The sequence below is a fragment of the Aotus nancymaae genome, unplaced genomic scaffold (assembly GCF_030222135.1).
Source record: "Aotus nancymaae isolate 86718 unplaced genomic scaffold, 86718_ANA_hifiasm-v0.15.2.pri h1tg000048l, whole genome shotgun sequence".
Lineage (NCBI taxonomy): Eukaryota > Metazoa > Chordata > Mammalia > Primates > Aotidae > Aotus > Aotus nancymaae.
The window spans coordinates 3595277-3616279 of NW_026988462.1; the positions used below are offsets into that span (position 1 = coordinate 3595277).

The 21003-nt window shown below is 40.4% G+C and overlaps 1 protein-coding gene across 14 annotated transcripts in view; it reads right to left on the reverse strand.

The window, feature by feature from the left end:
* MBNL2 (muscleblind like splicing regulator 2) overlaps positions 1 to 21003 on the reverse strand; it is a 173404-nt gene that overhangs the window by 43453 nt on the left and 108948 nt on the right. For all 14 annotated transcript variants that reach the window (XM_012458632.2, XM_012458633.2, XM_012458630.2 and 11 more), the window contains 3 exons: positions 19106 to 19270; positions 8917 to 9117; positions 4736 to 4999 (listed from right to left, as the gene is read on the reverse strand). In XM_012458632.2, coding sequence (XP_012314055.1) covers positions 4736 to 4999; positions 8917 to 9117; positions 19106 to 19270 — 630 coding nt within the window. The remainder of the gene's footprint in view (positions 1 to 4735; positions 5000 to 8916; positions 9118 to 19105; positions 19271 to 21003) is intronic.

Here is a 21003-nt window from a genome sequence, read left to right on the forward strand (position 1 = left end):
CCACCACACTGGCAGAAAGCCTAATTTAGAGCAAGGTCCTGACTTTCTTGGATTCTGTGAAGGCTGAAAGGAGTGAGGAAGCTACAAAAGAAAAGTTGGGAGCTAGCAGAGATTTGTTCATGAGGTTGAAGGAAGGAAGCCATCTCCATAACATAAAAGTGCATGGTGAGCAGCAAGGGCTAATGAAGCAGCTGCAGCAAGTTATCCAGAGATCTAGCTAAGATCACTGATGAAGGTAGCCACACTAAATAACAGATGTCAGATGTCTGTGTATCATGCAATGTTGCATGATATCTGTTGCATGTTCTCTGTTTCACACAATGTTCTCTTTATCATGCAATTGGAAGATGTCAACTAGGACTTTCATAGCTACAGAGAAGTTAAGGACTGGCTTTAGACCTTCAAAGTGCAGCTGACTCTTGCTAGAAGTTAATGCAGCTGCTTACTCTGCTAGAAGTTAAATGCAGAATTTAAGTTGAAGCCAATGCTCATTTACCATTCTCAAAATTCTAGGGCCCTTATGAATTATGCTAAATCTACTCTGCCTATGCTCTAGAAATGAAACAACAAAGCCTGGATGACAGTATATGTATTTACAGCACGGTTTACTGAACATTTTAAGCCCACAGTTGAGACCTACTGGTCAGAAAAAAAAAAAAGAAAGATGTGTTTCAACTATTACTGCTCATTGACAATGCACCTCATCACCCAAGGGTGGAGATGTACAAGGAGAATAATGTTGTTTTCATGCCTGCTAACACAGCCCATGGATTAAGGAGTTATTTAAACTTTCAAGTCCTACTAATTAAGAAATACACTTTGTAAGGCTGCAGCTGCCATAGATAGTGATTCCTCTGATGGATCTGGGCAAAGTAAATGGAAAACCTGGAAAGGATTCATCATTCTAGATGCCATTAAGAACATTCATGATTCATGGAAGATCAAAATATCAACATGAACAGGAGTTTGGAAGAAGTTAATTCCAGTCCTCATGGAAGACTTTGAGGGGATCAAGACTAAAATGGAGGAATTAACTGCAGATACAATGGAAATAGCAGGAAAACTAGAATTCTTAACAGAAGTAGAGCCTGATGATATGACTGAATTGCTGCAATTTCATGATAAAAGTTTAATGGCTGAAGAGTTGCTTTATGGAGCAGTAAAGAAAGTAGTTTATTGAGATGGATTCTACTCTTCACCAAGAAGTTGTGAAAATTGTTGAAATGACAGCAAAGGATTTAGCAAAGTATATAAACTTAGTTGATAAAGTAGCAGCAGTAGGGTTTTAGAGGATTGACTCCAATTTAGAAAGAAGTTCTATTCTGGGTAAAATGCTGTCAAACAACATTGCATGATACAGAGAAATCTTTCGTGAAAGGAAGAGTCAATCAGTGTGGCAAAGTTCATTATTGTCTTATTTTAAGAAATTACCACAGCCATCGCAGCTTTCAGCAATCACCACCCTGATCAGTCAGCAGCCATTAGCATCGAGGCAAGATCCTCCACCAGCAAAAAGATACAATTCACTAAAAGCTCTGATTGTTGGTAAGCAATTTTTAAAGCAATTTTTAAAATTAAGGTGTGTATATATTCTTTAGACATAATGTTCTTGCACACTTAATAGACCATAGTATAGTGTCAACATAACATTTATATGCACCGGGAAACCAAAAAATGCATGTGATTTGCTCTATTGTAATACTCGCTTCATTGCAGTGGTCTGGAACTGAACCCATAATATTTTGAGATATACTTTTATTTGAGGGACTAATATTTCCATATTATCAGTGCCTCATTCCATATGTCAGTGACCAGGTATAGCCACTGGGACCCAGGCTGAGTCAATCACAGCATCCTGTCACCGACCACAAGGACAGCCACAAAATGACCTTTAACTGCTTTCCCCCCCATTACTTAATTAGAGCTGGTATAAAAGGCAGCATTCTCTCTCTTGCCAAAAGATGTAAGAATACATTCCTATAGATGTCCAGAGCCTTTGTCCTGGGTCCTGTGGAGAAGCTGACCTTAGAGAATGGTGTGGCCATAGTAAGAGAAGCAGGTAGGGGAAAGAAGAGAGTGACCTCTTGGTTTTGAAGTTTCTGAGTCCAGGCATTCCTGAGCCCATCTCTACTAAAAATACAAAAATGAGCTAGGCATGGTGGCACCTACCTGTGGTCCCAGCTACTTGGGAGACTGGGGCATAAGAATCACTTGAACCTGGGAGGCAGAGATTCCAGTAAGCCAAGATCATGCCACTAAACTCCAACTTGGGTGACAGAGCAAGACTCCATCTCAAGAAAAGACAAATTTTATGGAGAAAAACGTGTTCTTAATGCCTGTCAATCAACACACTAATTAGGATAAGTTGGAGCTGGCCTAACAGAATGATTACAATGAAAAAAATATCTTACTTCTTATGGGATGAGATCCTCACTAGGTGGATAGTAAAGTGGATTCTGCTTTGGAGAAATGTGTAAAGGACCTCATTTGTGCTCTAAAATAATTCCTTTTATTACCAGCCTTAAGTGATCAGTTTACTCTCACCATCCCTCCCCTCCTTCCCATTCCCAATTGTATTGAGTTTTGGAAACTACTCTTTCACTAGAACAAAAAAGGGGAGAATTTCTCTATTTTTTTATTGACCCTCTTGTGTGGATACATACATCTCCACATCTATAGGAACTCACACTCAGAAAAGTCAGCATTATGTCCAATAACAGAAGAATGAGAACAATGAGAGGAAAGGACACTAAAGGGACAAGGAAAGGACTCAGAGATTAAAAAACAAACACAAAACAGTGATTCAGATGAAGGGCCTAGTGCTCAAGGAGTGTGGAAATAAGCAGCTGAGATTGGAAAGGTCTCTATAACCACATGGAGTTATTACCTCATGGGTGGAAGGTGCCTTTCTCACTGTATCCCTATCACTGATCACAGGTTCATGCCTTAATAAACATTTGCGCAACAATGTTGAGAAATGGTGAACTTGTTTGCGTGACAGCTACCCTTCCATTTTAATCAGTAATGAGTATATGAGGTACTGGTTGCTAGCTAGAACAAAGTGTTTTCAAACTGTACTTTCCATCTCTGAAGTAATAGCTCTCCTTCTTGAGGGAGGACTGGCCACTGAGTCCTTCATGCCCTCTAGACCCCATTAAGCATTTCCATCATGTCATTGAGGAGCATTTTATTGCTCTCAGTTACTAACTCCAAACTCCGTGAGGGCAAGGAAACCTGCCTGATTTATTTATTCTACTCAGCAAGTGCCTGATGCATGGTCTCAATAATTTTTTTGAAAGAATGAATGTGCAGTGCTTATCACATACCAACATAGACTTCTGATAGCCAGAGAGCTCATATAAAAACAAATTAATTAGAAACTTCTGCAACCTAATGCAGAGGTTCTCAAACTTTGTGGTGCATTGGAATCACCTGGGAGCTTTTAAAAACTGCCACTGTCACCAGGTATGGTAGTTCACACCTGTAATCCCAACGCATTGGGAGGCCAAGGTGCGAGAATTGCTTGATCCCAGGAGTTTCAGGCTAGCCTGGGCCACATAGTGAGACCCTGTCTCTACAAAAAATTTAGAACTTAGATGGGCATGGTCCCAGCTTAGGAGGCTGAGGTGGGAGGATCACTGGGGCCCAGGAGTTTAAAGCTACAGTGACCCATGATCATTCCACTGCACTCCAGCCTGGGTGACAGAGACCCTGTCTTAAAAAAAAAAAATGCCACTGCCCAGGCCACACCCAGACCAACTAAATAAGAAAGTAAGAAACTTCAGGGAAAAGGATAGATTCAGAGGTCAGGTCAGACCCTTCAGGTTGTTCCAAGTTTGATAAGCAGTGTCTAGGCACGTGCTTCTCAAATAGTAATGTGCATATGAAACACGTGGGGATGTTTTACAATTTAAATTCTGATTCTCTGAGGTCTGGAGTGAGGCCGAGGATTCTGGGGGCTCCACAGGCTCCTAGATGATCCTACATCCGGCCTCTAAGGGACAGTTAGGCTTCCTGAGATTCTGAGCAGTAGCAGGCTCCCAGGAGATGGTAATGATGTACTACTGGTCTCTAATGAGTGACTCAGGGAAGGGTGACTCAGGGAAGCAAGCCTAGGTCACAGGTCGGCAGGCCACAGCCTAGCCAGGTCGGCTCCACTTTCTGTTTCATGCATGGCTATTCGCATAAAATCTTACTGGGGTGGGGCCTCTGACCAGCAATGCCCTAGTGATAAGTCAAGGAAGAGGAGAGAAAATGGGAGCAGGGAAGAGCCAGACACTGACCAGATCACTCGCTGGGCTCCTCTTAGGCCACAGCTGTCCTCCGCGGCTGCTCCCAGGAGCAGGCTGCGTCCTCGCGCTCAGCTGCAGAAATGCACCTCTCTTTCCCCTCTCTGCAGCGGTGCCCACCTTGTTGTGCATCATAAGGGCCCTGAGCCTCTCTTAAGAAGATTCTAAGCGAGCGCGCTCAGTCTTCGCCACCCTGGGAGTGGGGACCGAGCTCACGGACCCCTGGGCTGTCCCTGCGCCTGAGGGATTTACTTATTGTGCTGAAGAAGGGCAGGAGGGGAAAACAAAACAAAAAGAGGGAAAACAACAGCAAAACTTAGGCAGCGGAGCAGCGGGAATAGCAGCCTTCCATGTTTCCCGAGTGTGTGGAAGAGCATCCAAGCCCCAGCCCGGAGCGGCCTCCGCGGAGGCGCCGGGGTGCAGGGGCGGCGGGCGGCCGCACTTACCATGACTGTGGCCGCGGCCGCGGCTGCCTGGGCGGCCACCGCAGCTTGGTTGGCTTGGTGCTGCGCAGCTTTGATTTTGGCCTGCAAGTGTGCAGGAGGGTGAAAATATTTGCATTTCTCCCTCATGCAACGCCCCTTTATGTAATCCATACAAACGGTTACGGTGTTGTCGCTTGTGTCGATCATGGTGCTGTCTGCGGGGTGTGCAAAGCGGCAGTCGGTCTCTCCCCGGGCACAGTTTCCTCGCTGGAACTCCCTGCATACCTGAGACAGGAAAGAAGAGCCGCGCTGCAGAGGCAGGTCTGAGCCCAGGCGCCCCTGCGGCCCGGCCACCGCGTGGGGAGCGGAGGCTTTGCCTGGCTTTCAGTGGTGGCTCTGGTACCACTGGCAAGAAAATACCGATTATCCGGAATCCAGGTAACCAGAATCTCTGACACACTCATTTGAGTTTTGTTCTACCCGCCTTTCTAGGGTGAAAATCTGTATTGAGAAAATAATCCGAAATCTGCATTTCAGCTAAAATAACAAAAGAAAATCAACAAGGCCTCCATTGTCCCTGGGTAACATATTATGCATCTATCATCTATCCATCCACCCATTCATGTATCTATCGTCTATCTATTATCTATAATCAATCTATCAATCCATACATCCATTCATCCACCTATCGTCTACTAGCATCAATCTATCCAGTCATCTATCCATCTGTTCATTCATCCATCATTGTCTATCTATCCATCTATCTCTGTCTATCCATTCACCCACCCATCCATCCATCCATCCATTCATGTAGCTATCGTCTATTATCTATCATCTATCTATCCATCCATTCATCCATCATCTACTATCATCAATCTATCCAGTCATCTATTCATCTGTTCATTCATCCATTATCTATTATCTACCCATCTATCTCTGTCTATCCATTCATCCATCCATCTATCCATCCATCCATCCATCCATGTAGCTATCGTCTATTATCTATCATCTATCTAACCATCCATTCACCCATCTATCATCTACTATCATCAATCTATCCAGTCATCTATCCATCTGTTCATTCATCCATTATCTATTATCTATCTACCCATCTATCTCTGTCTATCCATTCATCCATCCATCTATCCATCCATCCATCCATGTAGCTATCGTCTATTATCTATCATCTATCTAACCATCCATTCACCCATCTATCATCTACTATCATCAATCTATCCAGTCATCTATCCATCTGTTCATTCATCCATTATCTATTATCTATCTACCCATCTATCTCTGTCTATCCATTCATCCATCCATCTATCCATCCATCCATCCATGTAGCTATCGTCTATTATCTATCATCTATCTAACCATCCATTCACCCATCTATCATCTACTATCATCAATCTATCCAGTCATCTATCCATCTATCATGTATCAATCATCTATCCATCATTTATTATCTAACTATCCATCTACCTCTATCATCCATCCATCCATCCATCTATCTACCTATCATCTGTTCATCTATCATACTTTTAATGGCAAAAACTGCAATTACTTTTGTACCAACCTAATATTGTCTATTATCTATATACCTGTCTACTATCTATCCATCCTTCTATCCATCCATTCATTCATCCATCCACCCATCCATCATCTATCATCTACCTACTTACCTATCTAAAATCTATCAATTAATTAATCATCTAATCTATTTACCTACCTATCCAAATGTCTGCTTACCTACCTATAATCTACCTATTATCTATCAGTTACCTATAATCTATCTACCTCTCTCTATACCTTCAATATCCTACTTGGATGACAATTCTGAGAATGCTATAGGGGTTTTTTTGTGTGTGGAGGGACAATTTCATCATAGATCAAGCTACCAGGTCATAGCTGTACAAAAAGAATCAGGGAAAATGATAAACTTGTTCCTCCTCTCTCTGAGGAGTTGGGGTAGGGTGAATCTGAACACTCCTGTTTCCCATTCCTTCTCTCCTGTTCTACAAAGATAGCATAATCATAAATCAGAAGAACAATATCTAAGACACCAAAACTTTCATTTTAAAGGCCACCATACTATTATTTTTAACAGCACAGAAAAGACAAAAAAAAAAAAAGATAAAAATAGAGAGAAATATGGCAAGAGATAAAAAGAAAGAAAGAAATGGAGGGAAATAGTTTACTTTAAAAATTATTTAATGCTAAATTATCCTGAAATCTCAAGTAACTAGAAGTCTCCATCCCCTGAGAATTCTGGTGGATCAATATTTTACTGTATGAAAAAATATTTCTTTAGAATTTGAAGAGTATTTTTAATTATGCCCTGAATACAGGCAACATGAAATAGCGTAAATAATGCATGTATATTATATAATTCTTCTCTGCTTATACATATTAGCAGGAAAGATTTATGAGTAGAATTGTAAGTTATTTCTTTTTAGACTCTAATTCCAAAGTGGGTATGTAAGTGATCATCATGTTGATCGTTAGTGATGTTATATGAAGAGCCCCTGACCTGAAATTCAAGTATTGTGAAAATCAGACATACTTGGGAAATACTGTTTCACTGATCAGTGACCAGGCCAGGTTGAAGGTAAACAGCATGAATCACCGGATTGTTAATTATTTCCTCCTACTTTGGGTATTAGCCAACATTTTATCTTTAGTTTATAAAATGCAAAATAAAATATTGCTAAGATGTTCCCACAGATTCCGAGTAAGACTTCCTCCATCAATGGAAGACTTCTGTCTGACAGCGTCATAGGTGTGGATCTGCCATCTAACTCCTACCAAGGGGCTCTGTGTGCAGCTGATTCCATTCCTGCTTTGAAATGAACCAAAAGCTGCTCTGCTAAAATTATTGTGAATCATTTTTACAGGTCTTTGTCTACCAGCCCTGTTGGGAAGGACTACTTGTTCCCAATTCCGCTGATTTAATTTGTTTTCTAAAATACAGTCACATACTGAACACAAAAGCTCCATGGGTCCAGCAGGTGGAGCCCAAAACACTTTCCCAGTCCTGTGAAAGGTCTGTTCAGTAATTGACAAGGATAGGCTGGATCTTTCCAAAATAGTAACAATTAGTTTATATTCTCTTCATCTGGGCATCCAGATTGAAACTAAAATATATATCTTCTAAAAATCTGCAGTTTGAAATTCTGAGTTTTAAAACCTTCACAGGTTATTAAGCAGCCACATTTTACTGCCCTCAAGGTTTATTGGGTTAATATTTAAACAAATGCACATTGAAAGAACATTCTCTAATGATCCCACTGGCAGAAAGCATGGTGTACATCCTAACCAGATGCGTCACCTAACAACTTTAATCAGTAATGGAATTAAAGGAGCTCTCTGAAAAAATATCTGTGAGAATCTCTATACACCCTTATAAAGTGCTGTAGTGAAAAGCATAGGGATATAGTAGTAAGATAAATAGATGAGTTCTACAGCTCTGATTAAAGAGAAATTTTACCCAACAAACTACAGGAGGTTTGGTTTGATTCATAACTTACAATGATGTTTTATAAATATCAAAACTTGCTTTTTTGAATGTCATAGAACAATTGAGGTTAAAGAAAATATCTCAATAACTAAATTTACTCATCCTCCAATTTCCTGTTTAGCAATAACACAATCAGAACTAATATGCCAGAACATTCTAGAGCAGCCATACTTGTTCTTAAGATACTGAAATACGATCACACCAATTGGTAAATAGTTGTAGTGCCACTTACTCCGACCACTGTCCCTAAGTGTCCTTGGCTGCCCTGGTTGCTGGGCTCCTGACCCACCAGTTTCCAGAACTTTCCAGGGTCTAGCAAGGGTTAGACCTTGACATGAGGAGACCTTCAGGACCCGGAGCCATCTCTCTGGGCTGCATCATGATTGAGTCACTGATCTATTGATTGTTTAATAGTTTGCCCTTAAATGCATATTCCATGCAGCTGATTTTTGTTTGTGTTAAAACTAGTCTTTTCCATAAACTAATTTCCTTTATACTTGGCCTTAACTTCAAACCATAGAGTTATGAATGCATGGGTTTTAGGTGAGAGTGTGTGGTGTGTGTGTGTGTGTGTGTGTGTACATGGCTGTTTTGCAGGACTGAATTCTATCTCACAAGCAATCACTTACACAGAAACATACTTGTACCACAAACGCATCTTAAAACACAAACAGAATTGAAGTACCTCCAGTTTGTCAGTCCTGAGAAGTTTCTGAGTTGCAGTTGAGCCCGGGACAGTGACCGGTGGACTTCCGGGAACAATAACAGGCGTGGTGGGCAGAATTTCCGTTGGGACTAACCCAACTCCAGGGGTTACAGGTGCTAAGTAAGGAGCAAAGCTAATAGCCGTGTTTGTCCCTATCGCGGGACCTACAGGAAAAGTGGGCTGTTAAAGGAAGACAACACAGGAGAAAGAGTTCTTTAGAATAAAACTTTAAAAAATTACCAGCAAATGTCATTTGAGCAAAATGCATTCATCATATACTCTGTGTTAGTTGTCTAGCTCAATGCTGACCTGCATTAAAAACGAAATCCATGTACATACACCCTCTCTTCCCTAAACCATACAGAAATATGAGAGAATATCATAGAAATCTCTAGTTACAGGAACTAGATTAAGCTTTTGTCTCTATGAAAGTGTTCTCAACATCAAAAAAAAATTTCAACTCTAATTACTCAATATTCTGAACTATTAAATATCATAACACTAAGGTAGTGAAACCTGTAGAATACTGACTGATAATCTTTGATTTATTCTACATGTTTCTCAAAGGGAAAGGAGTAATGAAACCCCTTGATTATAGCCTGATTTTCAAGTTCCCTAAGTCTATGCATTCTCAAACAGTGGAGCTTACTTGCAATTTTATTTTGCCCAGACTTACCAGTATGTTTCCATATTCCGTCATTAGCATGTACATTCCCAAAATTCCTATGTAGTTTTCAAATCAACCTATGATTTTTTTTTTGCTCTAGTTCAACTATGTCTAGATCCAGTCAGTCTTCCCTTCCTAAAAGGTTTTATGGAAAAGCTTTTTAATCAATTTTTCATTGACCATTAAAAGTTGGTTTGGTTTCCTAGATCACAAAATCAACACAGCAGTGACAAGAGCATACAGAACCTTATTAAATTTGCTCTCTGACACCATATTCCTCATCTAGGAATAAGAAGAACTATGCTCGTGGGTTGAGGTGATGATTATTTTTAAAAGCTCCACCTAAAGTATGGAAATAATTCTGCCTTTTAGAAAGGAAATAATGTACATTTAAGAGAACAAACCTTGTTAAGTAATTTAAAATACTAAAGACTTTTCTTAGAATAAATTGTACACCGAATTGGACCTGAATGCTTCTTTCTGTTTGTTTGTTAGTTACAGATGATTTTTAGCCTATTTGTTTTCAGATATTTGCAATCATATATTAATGCAATGTTGTAACACTGAATTTTACTGTTGCTTGTCACACTTTTAGCGTTGAACTATGCTGTGTCATGTGTATTCTCTGTTTCTACATTGTGGGTGACATTCTTTTGTCTATTTATGACCCCGGATGAATTGTTTAACATATGGGAAAAATAAAAAGTTCCGTTTAGTAAACGTTTTTCTTTATAGCAGTAACAGAAAAATATCTTTTATGAATACTCATGATAGAGAACAGTAAATTATTGACAGATTGTGCAGGCAGTTATCAGATAGGAAGGAAAGCCTATTTTTGAAGTGGCTGGAAGGGGTGGTTCTAATTGTTTTAGAAGGGTACTGTCTCAGTACTCCCACAAGGAACTCTTAGATCTTTATGGCTCAGACATAAAATCCACTTTGGGAGAAAGTTGCATCATAAGGTGTGAACGTGGGAAATAGACAGCAGTTAGGATTTTTTCTCCCTTGACTATAAACAAAAGTTTATATGTGTATGTTACTCAATGAGTCATAATTATAGAAAGTTGTGATTTTCAGTAACTGTAGCTTTTCTAATTTAGCGCTACTGGAGAAAAAGCCAAGTGATTTAAATGGTCTAAGGACTATGTAATGTTAGGATTTTTTAAAAGAATCAATTCTGAAATGTCATAAATCACACAGCACATCAGTGATTCAGTGGACTAGCTCTGTCAGAAATGCCTGGAGGAGATTTTACAAATAGAGATAAATTCTGACCCAATAGGTCTAGGCTGAGACCTTGATATTTACATTTTTGAATTTTACTAAATGATCCGATGCATGGCCAAATTTGGGGACCACTGTCATATGTGAGGAGTGAAAGTAGTCTTAAAATACTTGGACTAAATGTGTAATTTAACCCAGAGACGAATTATCAACGTAAACATTTAGATAAAAGAGCCCTCCCCCATATTTCCATTTTTATTTCCTCTGGAAGCAAATTCTCAACCCTCCTAGCCCGCAGATCATTTGAAGCCAGGGTTACGTGGTGCCATAAATACGGGTTGTACTTTGGCTTGTCGATAGGATTGAGAACCTCAAAACTCATTTCCCAAAACCATTTTGGATATCAACAAATCTATTCCAATTAGCTAACTTTTGCCTTCAAAAATGTATGTTACTTGTTCATTCGAGTTCATAGTCAAAAAGGAATATTCCAGTATGTTTTATTGATAATGGCAATAACACAGTTCATGGAGAAATAGTATTATTTTAAAGTAAAACCATAGATGTTAGACTCAGAGAGACCTGAATTCAAATCTAGTGCTCTGACACTTACTAATTTTTAACCTGGGGAGGAAATTAACCTCCCTGGGCTCTAATTTTCTTATCTGAAACGAGGAAGTGAAACTACTTAGCTGAAAGGATTGGGCAGAACGAGGTGCTATTGCGCCCCCACTTCCCATGGTCAGAACTCAATAAAAAGCAGCTATCATTAATACTGTAAAAATCAATATTGATCAAGTTTTTTTTTTGGCCTCAAATTATCTAAGAGTTCTACAACAGAGATGTAGCGAGCATAGCAGTATAGCAGGGGTATAAAAGTGAGTAATATTATAGCAAACATTTTCTCTTTCCTTTTGAAATGTGGACTGAAAAAAATATTTTCTGTCACATGAAACTGAAAGTTGCAAGTTCATAGGCCTTACGAAGACAGATGCAGTTGGTTATTTTCCTTTTTGATGTAGCGTGTTTTTCATTGAAGTTGATTTGTTAAAAAATATAGTTAGGGGGATTTGCAGAGACGTTCACTCCGTGTTAATACTATTCTGGATAATAATGCTTTACATCTGGGAAAGGTTCTGGTCGTTCTCAAGGCATTCTCACACTTGTCTTCTTTAATCTTCTCAAATCCATGAGAAGCAAGTGTGGCAGCAAGAACGGCCCAGCCTTCCAGGTGAAAGCAATTTAAAGGAGAGACGCTAAACGGATAACCCAAGGTCAATGCTGCAAGGCAAAGTCAAGGCAGAACACCCCGGGACTCCTGGCTCCTAGTCTGAGGCCGCGTCCACTCTACTGCAATTACTAGATTTTGTTGGTTATTTCATAAAACAAAAGAGGAAAAAGAACCCCCCACAAATCAGTTGTCTGTATGTTTTTGGAGCGAATGCAGAGAGCGTTGGTGGAGCGTTGCACAGGAACGCGTCCCACAGCCTGCCTGGGCCTTCTACAGACAGGAGGCGCGGGACCTGCTGCCTTGAAAAAGTGGTTCTCAGATCCTGGATTCAAATTAAACTCCCGAGGTAGAATCTCCGCCAACAACGGATCCCGGTGTCTGCATTTGGTTCTCAGCCGGCGGCTGAGAAAAGAGAAGGGCAGCACCTTCCAATGATTCTGTTTCTGGAAGCGCACCAACTACAGCTTGGGAGAATTAGCCCTGCAGTTTCTCAGAAGTGCTGCTGCCAGGCTGTCTGAGACAGGACCCATTTGGTCCACGTCATCTCTCAGCTCTCAGCCACAGCTAAAGAGGCCAGAGGACAAGATTCGCGAAAAGCCTCCTTGAAGAAAATTGCTTCTGAAACGCTGGTCTTGAGAGTTCCTGCCCCGGTCTCCACTCCACCTTCCGGTGTTTCTCTCCGCAGTCTTCCACGCCCTGCTTTCCTTCCCAGGACATCAGGTCCGGGTTCAAAGATGACAAACACACCCACACACTCACACACACAACACACTCATATACACAACTCATAGTCACAACACATTCACATACACACAACACACACTCCCATACACTCACAACCCACTCATACACTCACACATACACAACACAACACACTCATGTACACTCACACACTCAAAACGCACTCACAGACACAACACTCATACACTCACTATACACACTCCCATACACTCACAACCCACTCACACTGACATACACAACACACTCATGTGCACTCACACACGCAAAACATGCCCACAGACACAACACACTCATGTACACTCACTACACACTCCCATACACACAACCCACTTACATACACTGACACATATACACAACACATCACACTCATGTACACGCACACACACTCAAAACACACCCAGACACAACACACATGTATACACACAACACACATACACTCAAAACACACTCATGTACACTCACTACATACACAATACTCATACACTCAAAACAACACACTCATGTACAGTCACACACTCAAAACATGCCCACAGACACAACACACTCATGTACACTCACTACACACACATACACTCGAAACATAACACACTCATGTGCACACATATACACACTATACTCAGACACACATATACTCACACAACACACACACTCATGTATACTCACATACTCAAAACACACACATACACATAAACACTCGTACACTCACACAACACACACTCAACACACATGTACACTCACATTCACAACACACCCACATACACACCACACACAACACATACACACACTTGTACACATATAACACAACTCATGTACCCTGATACACTCAAAACACACACATCACATACAACACATACCACACTCACAACATACTCACATCCCCCACACACTCAAATACACTCATGTACACTCACAACACACAAAACACATTCATGCACACTCACATATACTCACTACACATACAACATGTACACACACAACAGTCATACATTTGTATGCATTCAACACACAACACACTTGTACACTCACACTACATACATATGCAACACAACACACACATTCACACCAGTACTCATATACTCACACAGTACACACTTGTACACACAGTACACTCACATAAAACTGCACTCATTTACACTCACACATAACACTCATGTAGACACAACACACATGTACACTCAATACACACACCATATACTCATGTGCACACATACATTACACACACAACACACAACACACTTGTACACTCACATACACAGACTACACACATATACAACACACTAATATACACTCACACATAATACACTTATGTATACACATACACCCACAATGCACTAATGTACACTAACACTATGCACAACACATTTACACTCACATACACAACACACACTCATGTACACTCATATACTCACACTCAAAACACACACAACACTCATGTACACTCACACATACTCCACACTCACATACATAACACACTCATGTACACTCATATACACTCACATTCACATATGTTCATATACACAATATTCTCAGACTTACAACACACACTACACACACACTCATTACAGACAACACACAACACAACACTAACACACACTCACACAACACATTCTTTACTCTCATATACACTCATAACATACACATTATACTCAGCACACTCATGCACACAACAAACTCATGTACACTCACATATACTCAAAACACACCCATACACCACAAATACATTCACTACACAGAACACACATACACTCACAGTACACATGCAACACAAACACTACAGACAACACACATGCACTCACAACACACTTGCACACATATATACACTCACTGCACACCTGCATGCATACATATAATCTACACACACTACACACTTCCACACATACACTCACTACACACTCACACTTATGTACTTACAACACACTCTCACACACACATGCACATTCTTTGCTATTTCGTAGCAGCAAGGGGGCTTAGCCAAGGGTAATGGCTAAGTGGCCTGAGGCATTTCATGGCTCAAAAGTCCAGTCACTAGGCAAGAATGCTGCTCGTTTAGAATGTGTCTGCTTTAAATGGTAGGTGCCGGGCAATAGCTAAAAGGCTCCTCCCTCTACTGCCAGAAGCAGCTCTAGAGAGCAGAAGACCCATGCAAGACATGTCCCTTGGGGCTTTTCCATCTCCATCCTCCTAAAGGTCGTCCACATTTGCTGCTTTATCTTGAGTGCACATATGACAGCTGGGCGTGCTCTGGGAAGGGCGGGAGGGAAGAATTCCTGTCCTATTCTATCAGGAATTGAGGAGAGAAAAGCTGCTAGGAGGAATAAATGAAGGGGACTTTTCAAATGTTGTGAATTTGAGACAGAAGGGTTGTAAGAGGAGAGAATAACTTGAATTTTCATTCCCTTAATAAATATTTATTGGGGTAGACATGGTGCCAGAAACTGTGTACATTGATTAAATGGAAGCCCTAATGAAAAGAAAACAAACAAAATTACAGTTCATTTGTATGGATAAGCAGAAAAGGAGGAGGACTCTCTGGTAGAGAAGGCTGAGGGTTGTAGGTGGGTTGCAGGGGTGCACCTGGAGTCCTCATGAATGAGGTGAGTTAATGCGTGAAGAGCACTAGGACATGGACAGGCCAGCAAAGGCAGAAGCTGGGGGCACGCATGAACTGTGTGTGTTCACCTGGCAATGTAGGCAAGGTGGTGACCAGATCACAGAAGCCATAGGTCATGGTCAAGGTCAGAGTTTCGGCTTTGTCCCAGTAAAATGGGAAATCATTGAGGGGTTTTACATAAGGGAGTGATAGGATCTTGTTTATGTTTTTAAAAGATTGCTCTGGTTGTTGTATATCAGACATAATGGAGTAATGCAAGAGTGGATATTGACAGATTAGGAAGTTAAATGCTTTTATGGTATTTTGATAAAAGGTTAATGGTGGCTCAGATGAGGGTGCTGAGATGTAGGGGAATGAATGGGGTTCAGGGCAGATATGACAGGACTTGCTGATGAACTGGATGTCAGATAGTGTTCAGGAAAGAGTCCGCTAGGTTTTGGTGTGAGATTGCTGGTTGATAGTACCATTTACTAAAAATGGGAAGAATTTGATTTTGAACATGTCAAGTTCCTGTAAGAAATTTAAAGGTGAGGCCAGTCGAAAGGTGGATTTATGAGCCTGGGGCTCAGAGGAGAGGTTGAGATGGATGCATACATTTGGGGGTTTTCAGTCTTTAGATGATTGACAGTCACAGGAATGGATGTGACCACAAGGGAGAAGGTAGATGGAAAGAAATATCCAGCTCTTGGACCTTCAGCATACAGAAAAGGAACATGGTGGGCAACGGAGACAGAGGAAGGAGTGATCAGGGAGGAAGGAGTGATCAGAGAGGAAGGAGTGTTTAACAAAGGAGAGATTGGTCACATGAGTTGAGTATTGCTGAGAGGTAGAATAAATTGTTTTAGTCCCTTCTGGCTGCTTTTAGAAAATAACATAAACTGGGTGGCTTAGAAAAAACAGAATTGAATTTCTCACAGTTTTGCCGCCCCAAATCAAGGTGCTGGCAGATTTGATGTCTGATGAGAATCAGCTCCCTGGTTCATAGACAGCGCCTTCTTGCTGTGTCTGCACATGGCAGGTGGGTGAGGGGTCTCTCCCATGTCTCTTCTTATAAGGGCACTGATTCCATTCATGAGGGCTCCACCCTCAGGACCTAACTGCCTTCTATAGACCCTTGGAGGTTAGGATTCAACATGTGAATTTTGGTGGGACATAAACATTCAGACAATAGCAACAATAAAGGCAAAAAGTGACCATTGATTTGGTAATATGGAGGACACTGGTGAGAGATTGCAGTAGAATGGGTTCAAGAGTGGACAGAGGAGGGAATAGAAGAAGTATCCACAGTGCTGTAAAGAAGTTTGATACTTGAGACTCTCTTTATCAATTGACTTGTCTTAAGCAATTTCTGCATCTATTAGTTTCTGGTAACTGCTGTAAACAGCTCTCAATTACTATAAAACCGTTGTGTTGTCTTAGAACAACACACATTTATCCCTTTTTAGTCCAGGAGGCCAGAAGATCCAAATCAGTTTCACTGAGCCAAAATCAAGGTGTTGGCAGAACCACATTCCCTCCAGAGGCTCTAGAAGAGAATCCATTTCTTGACTCTTCCATCTTCTGGTGGTTGCTGGCATTCCTCTGCTTGTGGCCACATCACTCCAATCTGCCTCTGTGGTCACATAGACTTGTTCCTCTTCTGTCTGTGCTAACTCTCCCTCTCTCTTAGAAGGATGCTTGTAATTGCATCCAATCCAGGAGGGTCTTCCCATCTCAAGATTCTTAATCCCATCTGCAAAGCCCCTGCTTCCATATAAGGTGACATTTATAGGTTCCAGGTACCTCTGAGAGCCATTATTCAGCCACCTATACCCTACTAGGTTACTAATTCATTTCTGAGACTGAATTAATTTGTTTGTAGAGCTGATCATTTTTAAGCATGTCACAGTTTTTATTCTAATACTTCCAGTGATTTAAAAACCTCTATTAAAATATTTAAGTGTAATATTCCTTTTTCATAGGGAAATGGTGATTATGAACTTCTAATTAATATTTGAGACAACAATAAACATAACTTTCAAAAAAAAGTTCAACTAATAGTTAACAGCAGGAATGAGATTCTCTTAACATTGCCAACATTGAGCACCAGGGTCAGTCCTTATTAATTCTAAATAGATAGGATGTGTCTGAGTCAAATAACTGAGACACATAATGTTGTGTTATTATGTTGACCTTGCTGGCTCTAAATTTATTGCTGTAGACATTATTTATTATGCATAACTAAATATTTTAGCATTTAGGTAAATTAATAAAATAGTTTATATGCATCAATAAAGAGAGAACCATAAATTATACGTGTGTGTAGTTTAAACAAAACCACTTAAATGCCTATTTTGGGAATTAAATATGTTCAGAACTCTATCTGCGTCTAGTCCTTAATCTGGGTGAGCTCTTACTCACCCTTTAAGACAGGCTCATTTGAGACTTCCTCCAGGCAGGCTTTCCTCATCCACTGTCATCATTTCCTGTGCCTGAATTTTACTTTGCCCTTTTCATGTGTCTGTCTATTCCCAAAAAGACTGTATCTTATTTATCTTGGAGCCCTCGGCACCTGGCATTTCCGGGCAGAGCTGTTTCCTGGCTACTCTCTGCAGAAACCTGGAGACAGGCAGAATGGCTGACAACCTGCCAGATTCTCTACCCTCCTTTGAGTGGGCCCTGCCCTCCACACCCCATCTCACAGGGAACACAACAAGAAAATCGAATTTGCTGGTAGCCATCCCTCCTAATTTAGCAGGTTTCAGTCATGCAGACTTTTCCTACAATAAACATTGATTTTTAAACAAAAGCCTTTTGTTCACATACTTCTTAAAAACAAATAAATTTCATTTTGGCTTTTTTTTTTTTTTTAAAAAAAAGAGTGAGTTTGTTTCTGACAAATAATTCACAAATGTAAGCGAAACCCACTAAAATTAAATGCACTCCTTTTCCCCAAGGGTCTCATTCCTAAAACAATTTCCAGACCTTTAAGGAAGTACTTTCAGACAGGGTGAAATCAGGGAAAAAATATTGTGCAATATGTATTCATATACTTAAGTCCCTCCGGTGTTTGATCTTGTGACAATGGTCAGAGCTGTCACACCTTTTGCAGGCCTCTGAAAGGCAGGAGAGTTTAGTGACTCAGGTGGGGTTTTCCTTGGTGGTGCTGCCTTTGACATCCTTCTTTGGGGCTGTTACTAGAATCTGCCTGGAACAGACTTCAGAAAACACTCCGCTAACATGTCTGAGTTAAGTCCCAGCTCCACGATTTATTAGCTGCAAGACATTGGGGAAAATCATTGAAGGTTTCTCACTTTCCTCATCCTTTAAATGGTGTCAGAGAGCGGGATAGCTAAAAACATTTTAGGCATCTCAAACTCATTGATACATAGATTATTAATTCACACTGTAAATGAACATGTTAAAATGATTTCTGTTCTAAGATGGCTGAGATACAGAGTTAACTGATGAAAAGAGTTGGAGTGATACAGATTTCCCAGATATTGATTAGAAATTGTCTTTGTTTCCTGTTTCCACAAATATTTTTCTATCAATTCTTTAGAAGCCTATTTTCCTTCATCTATTGAGCTTTAAAGCTATTTGCTTTCATTGTAACCAAAGTGACAAAGTGGAGAGAGGCCACCCTAGGTCAATGTGGCATCATCCATACCAACACTGAAACCGTCCAATTCATCACTGAATAAGACGTACTCACCACTGGATGAAGTGGTGTTCCTGGAAACATAAATTGCATCTGCTGGGCAAGCATGGCTGCTGCAGTTTTTTGCTGAATCAAATTGTTCCTCCCGTTAATTTCTAGTTGAGTTTTTAAGTGTGTCGGAGGGTGAAGATACTTGCAGTTCTCTCTTGAACAACGGCCCTGTAAAAACAAGTTTGGTTTTAGGATTGTTGTAAGTAGCTTGCAACTCCTAAGTCAACCTTTGAACAATCACTTTTTGTATACAAAAGCAAGGATCCTGTGTGTGTGTGTGTGTATGTGTGTGCACGCACGCGTGCACGTGCTGATGTGTGTTTGTTGGGGAAAAGTGAATCACACATTACAAGATTATCAAGGTTGCTTGAACCTGTAAAGTAGAGAAGTTTCCTGAGGATTTTTCCCTTCCTTTCTTTCTTTCTCCTTCCTTCCTTCCTTTCTTTCTCTTTCTTTCCTTTTCTTTCTTTCTTTCTCTCTTTTTCTTTCTCCTTCCTTCCTTCTTTATTTTCTTTCTTTCTCTCTCTCTCTCTTTCTTAATGGATTCTAAACCCTGACAAAAGATTCCAAAGAAGTGTGACTGCTGAGAGAAAGGAAAGGTCCTTCCACTACACAGTATGGAAGGTAACCAGAAGGGCACATCTATTGTGGGCTATCAGAAAGTCTTTGAACTAGCTATACACTTGTTTGTACATGCTAGAGCAATGTCCAAATATGAATAATTATGTAATAAATTTGTGGAGTGGAAAGTAATAAGAATTTTAAATGTGTGTTCCAGATTAGCTGAACACATTCTTTCTTTCAGCCTATTGATGAAGAGGCAATAGTGGTGCAGGGGTGGACTTTTCTTGGTGATGTACACATAGATGAAATTTATATACACATAGATGAAATTTTCAGGCTTGAGCTCAAATAATCATCTGCAAGTGATTACTTTGCTACACAATAGCTGTCACTCTATATGCCTGCCTTACCCTCATCACAGGAGTTACTCCCATGATAGGAATATCAAATCTGATGTCATGATGTGACATAGTGAAGTGTCTATGGCTAAAGTAATATTTGGATGCCAAAGCTGGTAAAACAAAGGAAAAGAGTAATTAGGTGACAAGGTACATAAAACCAGTCTTGAAGGGTAATTGCATATGGCGGTGTTTATACGTAATCCCCAAGTTTTCAAACTACCAATTGAAAGAATTACATTGATGTGTGAATTATACAATTTCTGGAGAAAGAAGAGCAAACTGTGAACCAGTTTGAGTATCACACTTCCCTAAAGAATTAGTCCATTTTCAGCCAAGAAAAGAGAGAATTGATTTGTTTACCAGATATAAAAATAATTTTAAAAAGCAAGCTTGGGGGATCTGGGGAAATGAATTTGTTTATAGTCATCCTAATTCTAAACATCTGGAGTTCTCACTCTGCTTCCCGCTCATTTCAGCCGCACTTTTGGCAGCTCAGACTTCCTCTCTGGAGTTTGAATCTTCCCCGACTACCATGGAGAAGGGCAGACATGGGTCCTGTTCTAGTCCCGGTTGTCTTTGCTAATCAACAAATGGTGTCCTGAGGATCTACTGTTAGCAGCATTAATAGTTGCATCACCCTCTTTGGGGAGGTTAACCAGGCAGGTGCCAAGGACGCCAAAAGGAGTAAGTCCTTGTTTACTGCTATCAAGAGTCTGTAACAATAGGTAACGCCAACATGTCTCCTTAGTCTCAAGTTTATATGGTTGACGTTTCATTCGGCTTCCTATGTATAAATGGACATCCTAGGGCAAGCATTTGGAAAGTCTATTGCAAAGACAGAGGTAAAATGGACACTAATCTAAATCAAAGCAATCTAGGAATCTCTCTTTTCTCTCTTCATTTGCTTCTCTTGCAAATCGAATCTTTTAAAAATTT